At 43.9% G+C, this 21469-nt stretch overlaps 1 protein-coding gene across 1 annotated transcript; it reads left to right on the top strand.

Moving 5' to 3' along the window:
- The first annotated feature begins 5859 nt into the window (after positions 1-5859).
- SHCBP1 (SHC binding and spindle associated 1) lies at positions 5860-20448 on the top strand. Its single transcript, XM_033069330.1, has 13 exons — positions 5860-5953; positions 6434-6622; positions 7187-7302; positions 7933-8141; positions 8930-9022; positions 9747-9980; positions 10084-10249; positions 11497-11617; positions 14548-14679; positions 15573-15691; positions 16386-16472; positions 16881-17022; positions 17253-20448. Exons 1-13 carry the CDS (start codon positions 5860-5862, stop codon positions 17567-17569), a joined length of 2019 nt encoding a protein of 672 aa, XP_032925221.1. The 3' UTR covers positions 17570-20448.
- The last annotated feature ends 1021 nt before the right edge of the window (positions 20449-21469 follow it).

The raw sequence follows: 21469 nt of genomic DNA, 5'->3' as shown, positions 1-21469 counted from the left end.
ATCTCCAAACAAAGAAAACATTTTGTTGTGGGCTGTCTGCAGTCAGTTGAGGAACACCTTGCATGAGCCTTGTTTTGTGTCTCTGGTGCTCCTGACAACTTTGAGGCATCACAAAAGAGCTTCCTGTCTCTGTTAAGGTCTTTCCCCAGAGAGATGAGTATCTGAAGAAGGGGCCTTTCCAGTCCCAAGAAAACAGGATCAATAGCTGTTCTGTTGCAGGTGAGTCTTAGTCAAGCACTCTGCATGAATTTCCATTATTATATGGAGTCCTACTGTAAATCAGTGTTTAGATTGAAAGTACCCTCAGGTGAGAGCATGGCTGAGATGCAAATATGTCTTAATGTATGTAAAATAATGAAAAGGAAAGGAAAAAAAGGAGGGAAAAAATAACCCCTCACCTATATTAGCTCAGTTCTCAGCTGCACCCAGTTCTACTGCAGCATCCTCACAGAATCACAGAATGGGTAAGGTTGGAAGAGACCACAGGAGATCATTAATCCAATCTCCCTGCTCAAGGCAGGGTATCCTAGAATGGTCCTTTGTCTACTCTTCAGTGGTCTTGGAAACAGAACTGCAGTATCCCCTTCAATGAGCAAGAGGGCTAAAATCTGTTTGACCACCTCCTTGATCAGAGGACACAAGTGTTGCGTTCCAATGCAGAAAACTGTAAGGAGTTATTTTAAAAACAGATGGTCAGGAACGAAATTAAGTGAAATGAAGGAAACGTTATATCTAAGAGCCGTTTACTGGTAATGAAAGAAGAAAAAAGAAAGTGAGTTACCCTACTAGAGAGTGCTAGAGAAGACAGAGCAAGAGGAAGAAAAATGGGAGAGAGGGAGAGGAAACAGAGGGAAAAGAGGGCATTCACAGTGGAGGTCAGGTGTCCTGAGCTGGGGCTGTGCTCACTACCTGCATGGGGACAGCATGGATGGCTGGACACAGGGTGAGTGATGGGGACTGGGCAGCAGGGCTGGGAGCATGGACAGGGCAGCTGGACACAGGGTGAGTCATGGGGACTGGGCAGCAGGGCTGAGAGCATGGACAGGGCAGCTGGACACAGGGTGAGTCATGGGGACTGGGCAGCAGGGCTGGGAGCATGGACAGGGCAGCTGGACACAGGGTGAGTGATGGGGACTGGCAGCAGGACTGGGAACATGGAAGGGCAGCTGGACACAGGGTGAGTGATGGGGACTGGGCAGCAGGGCTGGGAGCATGGAAGGGCAGCTGGACACAGGGTGAGTGATGGGGACAGGACAGCAGGGCCAGAGCCTGAAGGGCTCATGGCCAGGATCACGGTGGTGGGCTGGCTCTGAGGTGGGCTGGGCTGCACACAGGTGGCCCAGGCAGGGACGCACAGACAGGGCAGGCAGGGCGCTGGTGGAAGCAGGACAGATGCGAGGGTGAGCAAGAACCAGGCAGGGCAGGAGGGCCAAAAGGCAGGCTGGGGCCAGGGCAAAAGTGTAAGACTCAGAAAGCCCCGACTCAAAAGCAAGTTTTGGCAAGCAAGTTTCAAAAATCCTCTCAAATCAGCAAGCCTCAAAAGCAAAAGCATAGCCCAAGCCAAAAGCTCCCACTCAAAAAGCAAAGTCAAAAAGCCCCCAGAGAGTCAAAAGGCAAAGGACAGAACAGCCCCCAAAGAGCCCCCAAGGCTTAGGATGCAGTTATTTTTATGCCCCTGTCTCCCCCCAAAGTCTGCCTGCTGACAGGAGACCTTTGGCCCAGCCCAATGTCCCACTGCAGTCCATGGGCAGAGACCTTTTGCCATGTGATAGCACAGTGTCTCTGGGGTACAGTCTCTTTGGGGCTTCCCTTCCCCTGCTGCCCAGCCCTGTCCCATGTGAGACATCAACTGGCTGCCAGGCAAAGTCTCCTCAGAAGCCTTGTGGCTTTGCTCCATCTTCTCAGTGCCTCCTGGACATGGCACACATGCACTCCTCACCATGTGCCTCTGACCACCAGGGTTGAGGTGTAACAAAACTAAACTGGCTCCTCACAACAAGGTTCAGTTTGCAAGGTCAGTCTGCTGAAACTTGTGTTTCTGAAAATTAAGAGGTTTGGCAGTACCAGGCATGTTTGTGCTTAAGAAAAACACAATGTCCAGCAGGCAAGGCAGTAAGAATTTTGAAAGCAGTAAAGTGAATTGCAAGAGAAGAATGGTCTGTTAAGATGAAAATCCAAATAAGCAATGCTGTTATTGTTTTTTTAAAATATAAAGTGGCTGTTAGAACTATCCTAAAGCCAGCTATAATCTTCCTGAAGAAGCCCACATTGAGAAGATTCTGAAAAGAATTGAGAGCACATTTAAAATTTTCAATTGCTTTCCTGCTAAGAATCAATGAATTTATGTTTACAGTGGTTTTAGTTTACAGTGGTTTTAGTTTACAGTGCTACGAAAGAAAATCTAAAGACTGAGGAGATAACTGTTGAACTGACCTGGGTCAGTTATCTAACCCAATCTGTAATAATCCAACTAATTAACAGCAATCTACAGTTATGTGACACCATCCATCCCCTGCCGTAAAAGTGGTTTGCAAATGTATTACTGAAACATATGCAGTAAAAAATATCATCTGCATTTTACAGTGCAGAAATGGAGGTCTAGAAAGACTACAGTGATTGCCATGGCAACAAAGAAAACGTGTGCCAAAACGAAAAAGGTACACAGGAATGTTTTACTGTCTTATGTAGTGGTCTCTAAGTTCTTTTCTTTTGTGCATACTTCTTTCTTTCCCAGCGCTGTCACATCTCTGCTGGCTTGGCTCAGCTGCTTATTCCCCACATTCAATAGACATTTTCTGATTTGCAGGCCTTATATTAACTAACAACTTTTTTCATTGTGGGTAATTAAATAATCTGATCTTTTGATTTGATTTTTAGTTTAAGATTGCCTTGTACTGAGACGGTTAAGAAGAAACTATTTTAAGACATCTTAAAGCAGAAATTGTCTCTACTCTCAAATGAGATATGTGTATGTCCACAAAAGAGAATTAGTACCAGCAGCAAATTTGAATTAAAGATTTTTTTTATTTTGGATAAGAACACTGGCTACAACACTCTACTCTTTTTCTTCAGGTTTTTAACTCTGGATCAGATTTTCAGTTGGCGTGAACAGACATTGCTCCAGTGAGTTCAGTGGCACAATAAAGGTCTGGTTGAGAGTGACCAGGTGAGTTTGTTACCCTACATATACTCCTGTAGATGGGTGGGTTTTTTCATAAGTCCACATATGGACGGCAGGGATATCCCGGCCCAGTTGGCTGCATGCTCTTGCCTGTGGTACCTGGAGCCACCAGAGCTGCACCATGGAGAGCTGAGGCTCCTCTTACCCTCTGGGGTGTGTTACCAGCAGGCCTTGAGCCACCACACTGATGCCTTTGTGGCACCTGCGTTGGAACTGCTGTGATCTGACTGCTCATGATATTTGGGACACCCAGATGAGACAAATCCCACATGTGGAGTCTGCTTTACCATTGTGTTTCTTCAGTTAAAATTACTGAAATACCAAAAGACAATTAATTTTTAGTAGTATGACACTAGTTCCTCTCTGCATTTCCTGAGGCTTATGGAGCTGCACTCGCATTAATTTCTGTAAAGCAATTAATGCCCTTCTGTGATTTTCAATCTTTATTTGCTGTATCAAGTTTTGAAGTGGAGGCCTGTTTCAGATTTCAAAAGGCATACAAGCACCCCTCACTGTATTAGTACTTCAAGGGAAACAGTAGGTGAAAAAAATCTGTTTGGGGCCTAAGATAAGGCTGGGGGTTTTAGAAACATTTCAGTGATCCATCTCATTCACAGGAGGAACAGCAGTGAGATTTCATTCAAGTGTGAGAGCTGAGAACAGAGTGTGAGGGTAAGCACTTTCTCTTCCTTCTTTCAAACTCAGGAGTGTTATTGTTCCATGTAAAATAAAGTCCTCTGGACTTCACATAGATCTGTGGTCAGTGTTACACAAGAAAAAAATAAGCTTGGGAAAAAGTGCAAAAAAAAGTAGCTGAGGTGAATGGAAAGTGTGCTGTGCAAAAGGAGACTGACTCGCCAGATGAGGATCAGGAAAGCACTAATTCATGCTCAATAATAGATTGGATTGATAAACATTGTAGGGAGAGAAATAACTGAGTTAAAGAAAATATCTGCTGGTCTGCACTCTGCACACACGTGCAAGCTGAAAAATGGAAGGTTTCCAACGATAAGAGGGATGTTTCTATTTCTAAAATGAGGGGAAAGAAACCAACTGCAGCGAATTTTTTTTTTACCAAATGGAGCTTAATATGTCCATGACACTTGCTGCAGCAATCCCTGGCTTTGGAAATCAACTCCCAGGGCTGTTTCTTTGAAGTAAAGCAGCTGTTTTACAAGGATTGGGGATAATTACCAAACAGTGTGTAAGTCATATAATGGAACACAATCTGGCCCCAACTATTTTGTAAACAAAAAAAATAGGGATAAATGGATTGTCCTGATCTCAATATTCTGGGAGTGTTTCACCTTGGTGAGAAAGAACTTACCTTCCCACTGTAGGCCCTGAGGAGTCCCTGAATTCATTGTACATATTTAGAGGAAGAATAAAATCGAAGCATCTACATATGGAAACCTCCATAGCCATAACTTTATGGTTATATAGTTATTCATCCACCAACGCCCCTAAATCTTTCTTCCCAGGAATAGCCTCAGCCCATTCTCTGCCCAGCCTGTACCTGTGCAGAACCTTGCATTCGGCTTCGTTCAAACGCATGAGATTGGCCAAGGAGTCCCTTTCAACCTGTGAAAATCCCACTGGATGACATCCCTTCCCTCCACCTCAGTACTTAAAATGTGTCAATTTGGAGACACTTTTATTTACAAACACACCCTCCTCTGAAAGTCTGACCTTGCCGATACACTTTTGGGAGGGATTCAGATGTTTAACTGCAATTTCGTAACTAATTGTGATAGATGACAGGTATATGAACATGGTTAAATAACCATGCCTGGTATAATGGTTAAATTCTGACAGCTTTCCACAGAAACCCCCTGGGGACTAAGTGGTTCTCTTGGAGTTTTGATGGACTAGGGTTGGTTCCAGCGGACCTGCAGAAACTCCTGCTCGGGTCGTGTGGGGATGGTTTGGGTGTTGGTGTATCCTGACCGGGAGCTGTGCTGCAGAACAAGCGGTGTTCGGGCAGCGAGCGCCGAGCTGCTCCGCCGCCTTGTCGGAAATCCAAGGCAGCCCTCTGGTGGCCGCTGCTGTTCAGGAGCAATTGCTTTGGCTCTAATCCCAGTCGGTCCTTGTTGTAGTCACAGCTCGAAACACACACAGAGAGCCCCGGGAGAAGCGCTGGGGCATGACACAGCCCCGTGTTCTACATTTAGATCGGGCGCTTTCTGTGTACGGACCGGCCACGGCTGGAGCAAAGCGGGGCTGCCGGCGCTCCGGAGAATTCCGTTCTGTTAGTCGTGCCCTGGTTCGTTTATTTGTTATTGATTTTTTTGTTTTTTGAGGGTGCTGATTGCTGGGTGCTTTTACATTATTTGCTGCTTGGCCACTCCTCCTCCCCGGGCGCTGTGCATCCGCTCTCGGCAGGGACGGCAGCATCCCCGGCTGTGTGTGAAACACCCGTCCCCGCTAGCAGGACTGCCCGCAGGGTTGGTGGGTTCGGCTGGGCCGGACGGGAGGCTGGGGCCGCGCCCGCCCTGCTCGGAACCGAGCCCCCGCGCGCGGAGACGGCGGCGGCCCACACGTCAACGGCCGCCGTGCCGGCAGCCAATCAGAGCGGCGCGCTGCCTGCGGCCAGCCAATCAGAGCGGCGCGCTGCCTGCGGCCAGCCAATGAGCGCGCGGCGCTGCAGCTGGCAGTTGCCCGGGCGGTTTGAAGGCGCAATGGCGGAGCTGCGGCTGCCGGGACCGCGGGGGGACGGCCGGGACTCGCCGGCCGCAGACGCCGACCCGCGGGACCGCGCCGGGCAGGCCGAGGGTACGGGCTGCGTGTGCCGGCGGGCAGGGAGGGCGCGGGGAGCCGAGAGGGCAGGGCCCGAGGGATGCAGCTGGACGGTGCGGACGTGAGGAGCGGCCGGGTCAGATCCTCCGCGGGCGCGCCCAGCACGTCCCTCGCAGCCGGCCGGGCCCGCAGCCGCTCCCCGCTTCGGGCATGGGCACCGGGCTGGAAACGAGGGTAGGGAAGGCTCTGGAAATCAACACTAAAATGTGGTGGTTTTTTCCCCTTTAAATCGTGAAGATCGTAGTGTTTCTCAGTGCCTACCACGGGCGCTGAAATGGGCGTCCAGGCACGTCTGTGGGTTCGGAACGCTTCACTAAGAGTAATTAAAGACGTGCTGTAGAAGGCAGGCTCATGCTAGAGCTTGGGCTGAACAAGCGTTCTTTGGGAACAGAGGAGTGAGTGAGCGGTTGAAGTGACAGTTTGTGGCTGTGCTTTACTCCCGGCTCCTCTTGCCAGATGTGCAACGGGAAGATGCCGAGAGTGACTGGAGTGCTGACTCCTGGAGCGACTATGGCAGCCGTGACAAACCAGGCACTACTTTGGGAAGGACTGTGCCAGACGGGAACGTGCTTTTCCCTGATATTTTTCACACCGATCATCTTTTATTTTACGAGAGATTCAGTGCTTACCAGGATTACATCTTGGGTAAGTAATTTTTTCGTAGGAAAATAAGGTAGTGTTAGTTTTCTTATAGTGACTTTAAACAATTCAGTTTAAGTGGAGTCAGTTGAATGTATTAAGCGGTGAGATGCTTTTAATAATGGGGACTGGAAAAGATACAGTGTCCTGCTGTATCCTTGTGCTGTAACCTCAGCTGCTTTAGCTGGTGGACCAGGAGGCAGTAATTTTGATATAAGTAAATAAAATGTGAATGATGGAAAGGCTAAGTAGTGGATTCTGTGCCTTGTTTTAGCTGGTCTTCCTAAAATTTTTTTGTGTATTGTAAATCTGTTTAAGATAAGGCACAGGTTATGTGTTTAATACCATTGGCACTGAAACCTTCAGTGTCTGGAAGGCTGGGTCTTGGATGTCTTTGAGAGGAGCACAAACCAGCAAAAATGCTGATGGCTATAATGAGCATAACAGAACGAAGTTCAACTTTAGAGGTGGTAGAGGAACATTTCCATTATGATGACTTTCATTTTCCAGTGATCTGGAGAATTTTCTTCCATTCCTTGCATAAGTTTAGTGTCTTCAATTTCTTTTTAGCTGACTGCAAAGCTTCTGAGGTGAAGCAGTTCATAGCTGAGTACCTGGAGCAGGTCCTTGAGCCCTGTGGCTGGCAGGCGATCTGGCGCACTGATGTATTTCAGGTCCTTGTTGGGGTGAGTGGATCGCTGCTGCTCAGGCATTTGTCTCCACTTCACATAATTTACCTCTCTAACAGGCTTTTCTAAGTCTCTCAATGTCCAGGTTTGTGTTTCAAACCATGGATGTTCAAACTTGCAGTTCTATCACATGAGACTGGGGAGGGGAAAAACTTTGTGGCCCCTCAGCTCTTTTGTGCCCAATTAGTGACAAAATGGCTTTCACTGGCCCAGACTATCTCTTTGGATTGTTTGTATCCGATGGGCACTTTGAGAAACGAGCCTCAAAGGAATCCCAAAGGGCTGTGAGGTGTTGATTTGTTTGAGTCTGACGATATATCTTTTGCCATTTTTTAAAAACAGCAACACAAAAATAAGGGTTGGGGGGGAAGCAACTTACTGGCCTTGTTATGAGCATTATGAGGGATTTGAATGACGTTTTGGATGTGGAAAAGGCTCTCTAGCTGTGGGGTTGTGAGAAGCTTAACCCTGGGTTATCAGTTCTGCTGAGGAGATGGCCTTGGCTGTACGGTGCCATTTGTGTTGGTTTGTGTGGGGTCAGCTGGGACCCAGCACAGACCTGACTGAGACACATCAGGGTCCCCTCCCTCAGCTGGATCTGCAGTTCAGAGCTGTTTGTTCCCACAGGTGGTTGGTGTGAATTTCCCAGCCCTGAAGGCAGTTGTGCAGCTCAGTGAGCCATTCCTGTGTGAGTCCCAGGACAGCAGCTTTACCCAGGAGTGCATGCAGGAGCTCCTGCAGCTGAAGGAACATCAGATCCTGCTGCAGGAGCTGTGGGTTGTGTATGATGAGTCAGGAGAGTTTGACCAGACAGCACTCGCCATAGAGCATCTCAGGTAGGACAATTGCACCCTGCTGGTACTGTCCTGAATTCTTGGGCCCTGCTGGCACTGTCCTGAATTCTTGGGCCCTGCTGGCAGCTCCACAGGCCAAGCTTTCCAAAGTAAATCTGATGACTGGTGCCCTGATGAGACTGCTTTCCCTCTCTTTTTCACCCCAGAGTTCCTTGGACTGTATTGCTTGCAGACTAGTACACTGTTCTTTCTCTTCAATAACATTTTGGTGGATTTCTCCCCGCCTCATTCTTCTTTCTGCATTTTTCTTCTTTCCCTGAATTTGCTCTTTATTCTCTGGGTGTCTCTTCACATATTCTATTTTTTTTCTCTTCTTTATCATCTGTCTTTTCCACTTTCTTTTCTTTCAGGCACTACATGCTGTTTGAAACCTCTCTAGAAACAGGCTGTAGGACTGGACAAAAAACCTAAAATAGGAGGAATGACCTACATTGTCAGAAAGAAAGCTTAGCTGAAGGGTGATTGGCTGAAACCAAACAACCAAAAAGCCTCACAATCTGAAGAGTGCCAGTGTTTTCAAATCCAGATTTCAGCTTTCACTGCCTTTTGAGGAAGTAGGGCACAGGTCATAATGAGTTTTGAGCCTAGGCATGCAAAGTAAAACTTTTTGTGCAGGTAAGCAACAGGCAGGAAAAATGACTTTGTGTGTACTGGGCAGTGTAGGGGACAGTCACACGAATTTAAAGAGAGGTGATGCTTTGAGGCGAGTTCTCAGATGGGTAACATGTGTTTCCACTCTGCTGTTGTGGTTTAACACTTTGTTTCCAAAGGTTCTTCTACCGGAACATCTGGAGGACCTGGGATGAGGAGGAGGAGGATGAGTTTGATTACTTTGTTCGATGTGTTGAGCCCCGACTAAGACTGTGAGTGCAACACCTTTGCTGTTCTTAGGGCAGAACCATTGGAATGTGTGATGTGGAAATAGTGACTCAAAATAAGTTGTAAGAAGCCCCTGTTTACTTGTAAACTAAAGCAAGTTTGTTCTAACAGTATTCACTGTCTGCTGGTCAAAATCTTGTATGGAAAGTGAACACAACCGAGGCTGGCACTTGATTTGCAAGCCTTGGTGTTTCATCAGATGTGCCCCAAACCCAGCATTAGTTACCTTTGCACTGGTATGAGTTGTAATCCTAATAAAAACTGGCATGGGATGCTTCATTCTTTATCTCTGGGCATGAAATGAAAACCACAACAGAGCTGAATGTAAACAAAAGCTTGTAAATTGGTCATTCTTCAGGAGGAGTGAGTGTGACTCTCTCTCAGTTTTTCTAATAAAGGCTTAGATATTACCTTCTAAATTGTTACTCTGTATTTATGGCTGTACTTATGCCTTTTTTTTAGGGTGAGTTTCTGATTTGTAGACAGTCTTTCAAGGTGGGTGGGCAGCTGTTTAGAAAGTAAAATGTTTGTGTCTATTCATATTTTCTGGTTTTGCTGCTTTCAAATAAAATGGAGCAGTATTGATGTAGACTGCAGAGAGCCTTGACTCAAGTACTGATGCAGACCTCCTCAGGTTCTCTCCAGTCTCATGTTTGGTTTTGAGGATTGTGAATGTGCCATGTGCTTACCCCTCGCTCTGCACTGCAGGCACTATGACATCCTGGAACAACGGGTGCCTTCTGGGCTGGTAGCTGATTACCAGAACTTGTTGTCTCAATGTGAGAAGCTTTATGAGAAGTTTTTAAATGTGAGGAACAGCATATCAAGCAATGTTTCGGACTCAGAAGCAGAAAACGTTTCCATGGTGGAAGGACTAAAATTGTATGACAAAGTGGAGCACTTAAAACAAAAGCTCAAACTAATTGAGAATCCTCTGCTGAGGTAAGAGGTGGGAGGTGCAGGAAGGAGGCCCATAAGGGGAATCACAACTCAGAGGAGGTGGTTACTGAAGGAAGAGCTGTTGGCTCTGTTGCTCTTGTTGCAGGTACGTGTTTGGTTACCAAAAGTACGGCAGCCTCCAGGCTAAAGGACCGAGACCAACGGGGGCCAAGGTCATTCATGTTGTGCCCTGGACCATGACAGCAAGTCTGCTCCAGCTGTTAGCAAGGGACAAACTTTGCCCAGAATCTTGTGAAGACTTAGAAATACAGGTGCAGTAGCAGGAATTGTCTGTCTGCTAATAGTTTTTCCTCTCAAGAAATAATGTGGAAGAATAAATTAATTTACCACATGCAAGATACTACAGTGGTGGGATTGTTCTGTCAGTTAAAAAAAAATCACTGTGATTTAAACAATAAGTGGTAAAACTGGATGATTCAGATAATTTCTTTTAATGTATTTGTGCCTGTTGAGTGCTCTATACAAGCAGCTTCCTGTGTGTAGGAAGTGAGATGAACCTGCAATAACTCTATAATGAAACATTGTAAAGCATGACACTTGAATTTAGTTTTGAAATGCCCATGTCCCTTGATGCTGCTGATAATGATCTAGAGTTTGAAAGAAGAAGTGTAGTTTTCTTGCTTTGGTACTGTGTAGGAAGTGCATTTATTTTAGGAGCAGACATGTTTAGTTTTAGTGAATTTAGACAAGGCTTGCTGCTTCAGGAGTTAAGAAGAAGCTGAATTCCTTGGACCCAAATGAAATGGTTTGCTGTAATTCTGACCAAGTTCATGAATTACAGATTGCCAAAATGGAGCCATGGGGAAGGTCCTGGAGTAACTCTTAGGCTATAAATCTGATTTTCTGACTTGGCAACTGAAAAAGTGCTCTTATCACGCTTACCCTGGAATTTGCTGGTAAGCAAGAAATATGTAGTTTTTTTGTACTATTTGTCATCCTTCAGTATGGAATCCCTCAATAAGGTTTGTGAAGGATATCAGCCTGCTCTCTTGATCAAGGAAAAGGATCATGTGGACGCTATTTACCACTGAGGTATCTGAACTCTGTTTGGGGGTGGCTCATACCAGAGTAAACATAAGAGTGTCCAGACCAGCTCTGATCTACTTGCTGAATTGTTTGCATTTTATTTTCTTTACCTTCTGTCATCTATTTTGTTCATGGCAAATCATTTAGGCACAATTGAAGTGTTTGCCTAGAGCCAAGGCCATAGTGAAGTTTGCTTTGGGTGCATGTGCTCCTTGATCTATGTGTGCCCTAGTTTGCTCCTCTAGGGAATGGGCATGACACAAATATCAAAGTTATGTGTTAAGGCTGGTTTTGTCCGCAGAGGGCTACAGTTCTTGAATTCAAAGTAGAAATTTTGTATTATTAGTGCTATTCAAAGAGTTTCTTTTAAGCAAAAGCAGCCACATTTAATTGAAAGCAAGCTCAGTAGGCATGAATGCATCCATTTTTACAGTATACTTTGGGAGCTGATTGTATGTTTTGTCTCTTGCAGTTTCACTGTGATCCACTGACAGCTGTAAATGCCTGTTATGAAGGAGACAAAGTCATCATCTGTCCTGGCCATTATTTTGTGGGTGGCGTGTTCTCCATTGCTGATTCAGTAGAACTAGAAGGTAGAAGGTTTGCTAGTAGTCTTTGCTACTTAAACAAGCAAAGGGAATTCCTTAAACTAGTTCTGTGTAAGGATTTACTCTTTGCAGAGTTTACCAGGAGCGTTTGCTTTTTTCTTCAAAGTATTCCTGTTTCTGCTGCAGAGCTGTGCCTAATGCAGGGTGGAGTGAGCTGATTCATTAGCTGTAGAGCAGATAAACTGCAGATTTTGCTGATGAATAGCAAATTCATCATCTCCTTCTATTTGCATAAATGGTGATTAATACATTTGTCTGCATAAATGGTGAGGTAATAGAGAGGATTCAACAGAAACCTAAGAGACTTGATGGTTGTAATAGTGGAAACAGAGAAGTAATGCTGAGAGGCTTCTAACTTAGGAGTACTTGAGAAATGTCCTTGTTGTGCTGTGTGTCTGAATGTGCCCCAGGGCAGCCTCTGAGCCCCACTGCTGGTGCAGCCCCAGGGAGTGCAGGGGGAAGGAGCCAGGAGGTGCTGTTAGGATTTATTGATGGCACTTGGAGCATGTTGGTGGTGGGGGAGCAGGGGCTACACTCTGTAGTGTGTGAAATGTGGGTGGAGGAGGGAACTTTTGTTTAACACATTTTTTACTGCATAGACACAACAGATGTGATTTTAGAATTTTTCTTGCAAAACATTTGTGTTTTAAGTACTTCTGCTTTTCCTAGGATATGTTGCTGTCTCTCCCTCACCATTCTTGATTTCTCAGTGTAGCCCTTTGCTTTAGGCAGGCACACACTGTTGCACTGTTATAGTCTGTTTATCACTGGGGCTTCTGCAGCCGTTCAGATTCTTATTTAGTTGCAATTTTATCTTGTCAAAGTTTCTTAATGAGAAGAAGGCTGAGAGTTTAATTTCCTGCTGTTCTGGACTTTTTTCTTACCCTTCTTGTTTTATGAGTAATTTTCCTTCTTGCCCATCTCCAGTGTGTGTTTGATTTATCCAGACACACAGTGTGATAACCAATGCACCTGCAGGACAAGGGACCTCGATGAAATGCTTTATTTATCTCAAGAATGACATTGTTCTAAAATTGTGTATGGTGCTATTTATTGCTTTTCTAGCGTTGAGGAAACTGAAATACAAATGATGCAGTATCACACATTAAAGGATGAGCTGCTCTATTTTAAAAAGCAAGGCATATAAATATGTATTTTTAGTACAAACCATGCTCTGAATAACAAGTACTTGTCAGGTATTTAATCTTCTTATAAGGACTCCTGTTAGATAAGGTTTTATAGCAGTAGAAGCAGCCAGAAGTGTTTGAAGTAGGAGCATCAAGACAAACTTTTGCTGGCATGAATCTGAAGCTGGCTGCTTTGGTGGCTTTTTTGGGATGGAGGGGTGACTCATGAAAGATATGTCACTATGCTTAGTAGAGCTTCTCTTTTTTCCCAGACACTGTGCAGTCAGTACTAAGGTTGAAAGTATGAAGATTAGTAAATCAGGGATAAATAAAAACTTACAGGAACTAAATCAGGTTAAAGCAGTACCAGTTGCAGGAAGTCATGATAAGTTCCATACCTGACAAAAAGGTGTTGCAAGAACCTAAGAGCTTCTTTTCTGCTTGTGCCATAGTTGTTCCAGCTGGCTGGGAGCCTGCAGCACCAGCTCTTCTGTCTGTGCTCAGTGGCAGTGGATGACAGTGGCCTTTGGCTGCTGTGGAGCCCCTCAGGCTCAGGCAGAGGCACAGCCCTGCTGGGAGTGAGCACCACTGGGCAGCAGGTCAATCTCACTTCATTCTAGAACTGCTGCTCCAGAGGGGAAGTGTAAAACAAGCTAAAGGCACAGTTAGAAAACTGCAGGCACTCTTCAGGACAATTATTCCTAAAACTCCTGCTTTGGATAATAACATCTTTCTGTAGTGGTGAGAAGTTAAACTTTGGCTGTCCTGTGGTGCTCTCTTTTTATGTGCTGGAACTGCCCCCTGCCACCTCCTCTTCAGGGGTGACCATAAATCAGTAGCAGTGGGAAAAGATTTCTAGGTAATATCATGTGTTGAATTATCAATCACTTAACTTTGCATTAAATTGCCTGTCTTCAAAACTTTCTGCCAATTCTTGTTCAAAGGTTTTTATTTTCATTTTGTTTTTAACCTTTACTGCATGTGGCAGTATTTATTTATGTACTTGGTTAAAAGCTGGCATCCTGCTCGGGCACTTCTTATCTGTGTGTGCTTTCAGAAAATGATAGGACCCGTGCTGCTTTAATGGATGTTGCATTATTGCTTTCCTTATCATGATTCTTGTCAGTGACAAGCAATAAAAGCTTTACATGGTCGTAAATTTTCCTGTAAGTGCTTAAATGCTGACAACTGTGGATGGCTTAGTAAATCAATGTTGGCATGTGCTTGTGAAAGCTGCTTTTTAAACTGGATTAATCTGGAAGCCTGTGCAACACAGGAACACTGAATTTTCCCCCAAATTCTATGTAAATAGGGAAGCTGAATGAAGCATGCTAACAGTATCAAGCCCTTTGCACATTTTTTCCTTGTGTTGTGGTGTGACTGCTTTCCCCCTCTGTGTTCTTTAGAACCTCTGCCTGCTGTAGTGAACTTCTGTCCTTTGAGAGCAGATTGGAGATGCCTGTGTGTCCTCAGTTGGTGACTTTAGGGAGTGAGAACTTTGGCCTTGGCAAATGTGAGCTCAGTTACCCATTTGTTCAACTTTCTCAGATAACTTTGCGTTTTGTTGTGTGCTATTCAAGTAAGATAACTTTTGAGTTTAGTGTGGAGTGCTTGTACCTTGGCACAGAGGGGATGCAAGGTGTAGCCTGGCCACTTGTTGAAAATCCTGTTCAAGGTATTAAACATCAAGGTTTAAACTTCTGTCATAGGTTTAAATGTCTGTTATGTACTGAGCACCTCATTGTCACCAGATACTCTCTGAGCTTTCATCTTTCACCTCTGCTCTAGGCTATGGCCTGCCAGACGATGTTGTGATAGAAAAACAAGGGAAAGGAGACAACTTCTTTGACTGTACAGGAGCCAATATAAAGATCTCCAATTTGAAGTTAGTGCAGCATGATGCTGTGGAGGGGATTTTAAGTAAGTGTAAAAGTATCTTGACCTTTTTGTGATTCTTTCATAATTGGTGTTAGAATTAAAGCTGGAACCCAGTGTTGCAGTTTACCAAATATCAGAGAGGAGCTCTACAGGTATATATAGCAAGTCTTCCCCCTCCTTTTTTAAACTTGCTTATAATATGGACATCAAAATAACTTCTTTTTATACTTTCAATCTATTGTGGCTCTTATGCTTTAGTCTTCTGCTGGGATAAGTTCATTAACTTGATGATTGCTCTGCTGTTAAGGCAGCCTGACTCTGAATGCAGCACAGCTTGTGTCAGGCTGCCTGCAAGAGGAAACAATTCTTTCCACAGAAGAGCTGCCAGGGCAATATTCCACTGTAGGTGACCCCAGCCAGTGCTCCACTGAGAATCTGAAGGCCCTGTAGCAGTGCTGTAGAACTTCGTTTCCACCACCTTCAAACTGACGCTCAACTAAGTCTAAATTGTATCCAAGGAGTTTATTGGCCTGTGGCCTCGTCTTTGCAAAAGATGCTAAAGCTTTTCCTCAACAGACATTTGGGTTTTAAACATGCTAAAATGTTCATTAATGTTTGTATGTATGTATTTAATATTTTTTGAATCCAGAAGTCTCTTAGGAATGTAATGAATGTAATGTCATAAAAAAAATATAGATCAAAAAACTTATAAGACCAATCTCCAGCCAGTGCTCTCTCATAGCAGTGTCCCTACTTAGATCACAAAAACAGCATGAGTTCAAAATACACATGAGCAAATCAGTGAATTGAACCTGAATTACATAAAATTAAAATATGACACTGAAAAGCTGCTGCAAATAGCTTGTCTGTCTGTAGGAGGGATTTGGCTTTTCAGAATTGGTTTATTCAGCAATAATTTTTTTCTGTGTATGTAGATGTCCATCATGGGAAAACCACGCTGGAGAATTGTGTATTACAGTGTGAAACCACTGGAATAACAGTGAGGACATCAGCTGAGCTACTGATGAAAAACTCAGATCTCTATGGGGCAAAGGTACACACTCATTCTTAACTTTGGCTTATTTCCTAATTTAAAATAAAGGTTTTTCTTTGGAAATAGTGCAATCAGTCACAGGGTGGCTTCTGCTCCTCTGGAGAGAACCTTTACAAATTAATTTTGGACAGCTACATGTTACTGAATCAAGATTGGTCCCAAGGGTCTTGTGGCCTCTTATCAAATCTGGTGAAATGTCTCAGGCTGATTTGTGTGTGATGATAGCAAAATGATGCAGTAACAGAGGATATCTGTGAAATAATCATTGCTGCATAGCTGATTCATGTCCTGCAGTACTTTTATAGTGATTTTCTGGTTTCTCTCCCCATAATTAGTTTTCCATTTTATTCTGCAAGTGAAATGCCCTTTTTGGACACCTTTGATTCTTACAGAGAGATGATAAACATAAAAATGGACTCTGATTTGCTTATTTTGAAGAATGTTGGGGCTTGAAGTACTGAGAGGGATGACTAAAGCCCAAGCAAATAAGGCAAGGCTGTTCAGCTACTCTTCAGCAGGCCTTCATGCATTGGTGCCCCATGCTTTGGGTCACAAAGCTGTGAGGCTGGAGGGGTAACACTGTTTTGCACTGGGGAAACTGGTAGATGAACACAAAGATGTGCCATGGTGTGGTCAAGTTTAATGGTAAATGTACCAAAACTACTTGTGAACTGCTACCAGCTGTATCTTGTAGGGTGCAGGCGTGGAAATATATCCAGGAAGTGTGTGCTCCCTGCTGCACAACGGGATCCACCACTGCAAGGAGGGAATACTGATCAAGGTCAGTCCCAGTCACAAGGTACTGGTTTGCCAAAAGCTAATCACTGCTACAATTAGTGCAAATAGATTTGGGCTGGCTCAAAACCCTGCTGTGCTATGCTGGAACTCTTACTGTCACACATGATGCTTGCCTTCATCCTTGCTGGATGAACCAGTTCTGCAAGGACAAACCCATCCTACAGACAGCCTTGCAGCAGCTTTGCAGTGTGGTATTTTCATTTTATCCACTCTAGCAGTCACCTGCTTTTATTTTGTATCTGCCAGAAAGAAAATGCCTTTCTCAATGTCTCCTGTGTAGGCAAATAATCCTGCTCTAACTAATACACAGAACAGATTCTACCTAAAACTAGAGAATTTTTGTGTCCCTTTAGCTGGACATGACATGTTAGATTTCTCTTTTGTTTTGTAGAACTTCTTAGATGAGGATTACGAGGCTCCCAAGATAACCATGGTTCATAATATGATCCACAACAATGATGGATATGGTGTGGTCTTGGTTAGACCAGCAATGCCCTCTGAAACAAAGGATGCTTCAGGACAGGGAATTACAGGTACTTTGCTTTTCCTAGAAGCAGCTCCTAAAGCTACTAAGTCTAGTATACTCAGGTTTTTGGATTGCATACTTCATAACTTGCATTTGAAATTTGTGGCTGTCATGAAGTACATAACCAAAGAGTGGGATGAATTGATGGTGTTAAGATTAAAGAAAATTAATTCCAGGATTTTTTAATGATATGGCTGCTTTGCATGACTGCTGATGACATTATGTTTCCTGCCTTAGGGAATACACAACCTGCCCAGGCAAGTGATGAGACAGCCTGTGCAGAGGTGTCCAGGCAAGAACCTGGATGTGTAACTGATGAGTTGGAGCTTTGTAATCGAGCTGAGACTTCTAAACAAACTGAAAACAACTCTGAAATTGCAAATGTACTCGGGGCTGCTTCTGCAAAGAAGAGACAGATCCACAAGAAAAGACTGAGCGAACTGGGATTTACAGAAGCTGATGACAACTTAATGTCACAGGAGATGTTTGTCTCTGTTGAGGGCAATCAGTTCAAATGGAATGGGAAAGGAAGTTTTGGTATCTTTTTTTTCTGACTGTCCTGACTCCTGCTGGCATTGCAGTAGGATTTGTACAGTTACTGATCAGGTCACATGCCAAGAGCTGTGCAATGGTGTTATGCTTTTATTACCCAAGTGTAATCCCTATTAAAGGACTGCAGCTAGAAACTAACTTGGTTCTTCTGTCCCATCTTCTCCATGCTTTAAATCTCCTGGGTCAGCTGCTTTTGTGATGCATCTTCAGGTGGAACTTCCTGGGTCAGTTCCTGCCTGTTCCTCCTGTCCCATTGCTGAGCCCCATGGAGCAGAGCCTGGTCCGTGCTCTGACCCCTCCCTTTGGACACTGACACGGGGATGGGGTCCCTTCTCAGTCATCTCTTCAGGCTGAGCAGGCCTGGCTGCCTCGTCTCATGAACAAAATGTGCCCTTTTGTTAAATGCTTTTTTTAAGGTTTGGTGTGCTTGTTTAATGGTGTGAGTGTTCAATAGTGTGAAGCATTTTTGTCACGGGTATTTAGCACATTCTTGGTCCTCAGGGAGTCACCTGTGCAGCTGTTTATAAGGAAGTGCTATTCATTGATATGCAACTGCAGTTTTGGAGAGAAATACTGCAGGTTAAAGCTGGTGCTTGGCTGGCAGAGTACTTTTGAAATGGCTGATACTCATAAGGTGGTATGGTAAAAAAGTAGTATTTGAGAAAGGGTCCAGGATTGTGGCAACATTCTAAGGTCGTGCAGGAATCAGCATCTGAATAGCAAACACACTATAGTGCTACAGCCCAGCTGCAGGAACATGCCTAGCCTGCAGCCACCCCTGCACAACCCAGTGCAAATGCTGCTGTGTTCCTTCAAAATGTGTTTTAACATCTCTGTGACATTCTTTTGTTCTTGGGACACGCCATCCCCCAGAGTTTTCAGCAGTTACCCTCCATCCTGCAGAAAGGTCAGTTGGTGCCACGAGTTTTGTTTCAGCCTCTGTAAAGTTCAGTCAAGTGTCACTGCTGGTGCAACCACCTGCCACCTATATAACCTGCATCATAGGTTTTTACACCTATTTAACCTGATATAAATAACTTTTTGTACAATGTAATGGCTGATCTATGGTTAACTAGCTGCTTAATGCTGAATAGGCAAAAAAACCCCAAACAAACAACTCACCAGGTGGATTGTTTCAGAGATAGAGAATAGTACTAATGAGAAATGGGCAAGTGCAAAGACAATGAGCCACAAAATAAAGACTTTGGGCTGGTTAAGACCAGACAGACCAAGGGACACTGTAACTGGGATGGTCTGAAAACAAAGTTGAAAAGTCCAGATGCAAAGAAGATTTTGGAAGCCTTCATCAAAGACCCCCAGTGACCCCTGAACTGAGGAGGTGCACGTGCAGTGCAGAGGAACTGTCAATAACCATGAGCTCAAAGTGTGTGAATGAGTTCTGGTGCAGAGGAATTGTCTGATAACCATGAGCTCCAACTGTGTAGATGAGTTCTGGTGCAGCCGTGGTGATGTTGTAGTGTCACAGCAACACTGAGCAACACTTACTGTATAAATACCACAGAAATTGGGTGGAGAAATCCCTCTCACCTCCAGTGCTGCAATAAACAAATATCTGCTCTATAGACACCAGTCTATGGGGATTTATTTACAGCCTAACTTTTGGGCATCAGGTTTCTGACCACCTCATATCTACAGCTTCTGTACTATGCTACTGTGGGAAGGTTCTGAGGATAGTGCAGGAGGCGATTTTCCTCAATGCGTTACAGCTGTACTGATTGCTGAGAAGTGGAGACAGCCTTGCCTGCCCAGTGAGATGGGTGTTATAAAAGAGTGGGTCAGCAGGTCAGGAGTAAGTTGGAGCTTATGAGTCTGAGTCTGCTGCAGTTTGGGGTGCTGGCTGTCCTGTGAGGAGGGATGGATGGATCTGGGGTCATGCAAGGGATGGACAAGGTAAGATGTTGTGTGAGACAGACAGGGTTAGATGGCTGAGTGGGGGACAGGTTGGGGTTAGCCAGTCATGCAGAGGGAAGAAGGGCACTTGCAGAGAGGAGAGAAAGAGTCAGTGCTGTGTGGAGCTGCCTATGAGGAAAGGAGTCAGAGCTGCTGGAAAGGAGCTCTGAGAGAAGGCATGTAAGGTTTTTAATAGACTGGTGTTGGTGCCAGTTGTGTCCATCTCAACATAATTGCAACATGCTACCCTTTTCTTCTTTGAGTTCCAGAAGTCTGCCTTATGCCAATGGTGACAGAGAAGGCAAAGCAAGACATGCAGAGAAAGAATAAGGTTTTACAACATTAGATCTTGAATGACAAAGCAGCCTGGGAGAGCGTGCCATCCTTTCCCTGCTTCTGAGTGTTGGTGTTTTTTGAGGGCAGACAGAGCTCCTGATTACTTTTGTCTTTCAAAGTATGAAAGAACCTCTTCCTTTTTTGATTTGTTTGAAATACAGGGAGAAATAGCAGAAACCTTTTGGCCTTAAGATGGGATGACAGGAGGTGTGAAAGCCTTTGTCTTGCATTTCACCACTTTTCTGTGTTTGAAGTCATTCCCTTCTGCTCCCTGATTTAATGGAAATAAACTCTAAGCCACAACTGCCTCGAGTATTCCCTGTTCAGTTATATGTGTCTTGTGTTCCATTTCCATTCCTGGGGGTGGTTTCATAGATTATCATATTTTTCTTTTGGCATTGTATCATGTAGTAATAGATTGCTTTTCAGTTGTGAAGCTTTGCATTTTCTTTTGGAAATGAAAATGCAAGCCTGTAATTGTCTCACAGCAGATCGATGCTTGATGATTTTAATTAAAATAATTAAATTCAGAGACAGCAGCTGAATTAGTTAGATTTAGTTGTTATTTCAGTGTATCCATTTATGCATGGACATTTCATTATGGTAAGTTTTATTCTGCCTTTTTGGCCATGTATACCAGGCTAACTCTTGCTGTTTGCTGAATAGTAAAGTGATACAATAAATTAATCTCTTGGACTTTAAAAATTCCAATTTCTTTCAAATCAATAAAAAAATTGCCAAAACCTCTACACAGATGAACACTGGTTTTGTTTTTTCCATTAAGTATATGAAGTACTTATATTTTTACTCCTAATGAAAAATCAATTTCGTCATTTCAATGAAAGGTAACTTTGATCATTCCTACTGTTTGAGGATGTTACTCTGCAGTTTTCAATTTAAACATCATCTATGTTTATGTTCCTCCTCCTGACTGAGAGCAATTTCAATAAGCCAATAATTATTTTGGTAGTGCTGTTTTAGAATTGTTTTGACTTGATTGGTATATTAGTAGGAAAAGTTGTCTGAGACTTCTCTAATGTTATGGGGAAATTATGGTAAAGGCACAGAGGAAATCCTCTGATAAATGTATATTGTAGCATATAAGAACTGTGATAGGAACCTTGATGAGACCAATTAGTATGTATAAGACCCCTTTGTTATGGTGAAATGCACCATTTCTATTCCCAGCCTAATTCCAGGACTAGCTAATGTGGAAAGCAGTTTCAGAATCCACCTTGAATTGTGTTTCATGTGATCTTTGGATACTTCTTAGAATATAATTCCATTATGGGTTGGAAAGCCATTTTAATTTGAACTGTATCTTATAGGAGCATACTGCCTTACTTTTGCTACTGCAGTAATGCTGTTTCTCCAAAACTTTGTATGAAATTGCTAGTTCTGTTTTCCTCTTTGCTGGCTATTGGTTATTATCAGCAGCAGAAGTCTGACCTTATCAAGTTGCTTTTTGAAGATGTGATTGCAGTAGAATTAACTACCTGAATTATTTAAGAACATAGGTCTTGGACAACACCAGTAAAATGTTTTAGAAGCTACATCTGAAGTACAGAATGAATGATTGTTTTATTTCTACAACAACTCTACAAATAATGGGGAAAAACACATCCAGTGATGTAAAGAAGAAAAGTAAGCTTCTG

This window comes from Catharus ustulatus, chromosome 11 (assembly GCF_009819885.2).
Source record: "Catharus ustulatus isolate bCatUst1 chromosome 11, bCatUst1.pri.v2, whole genome shotgun sequence".
NCBI lineage: Eukaryota > Metazoa > Chordata > Aves > Passeriformes > Turdidae > Catharus > Catharus ustulatus.
This window is presented reverse-complemented; position numbering and strand designations above follow the sequence as displayed.

Coding starts and splice junctions, on each gene's coding strand:
- SHCBP1 (XM_033069330.1), top strand. CDS start 5,860: ATGGCGGAGCTGCGGCTGCCGGGACCGCGGGGGGACGGCCGGGACTCG. Junction 9,023..9,746: donor GTTGAGCCCCGACTAAGACT/GTGAGTGCAACA, acceptor TCTGCACTGCAG/GCACTATGACATCCTGGAAC. Junction 10,250..11,496: donor GTGAAGACTTAGAAATACAG/GTGCAGTAGCAG, acceptor TGTCTCTTGCAG/TTTCACTGTGATCCACTGAC.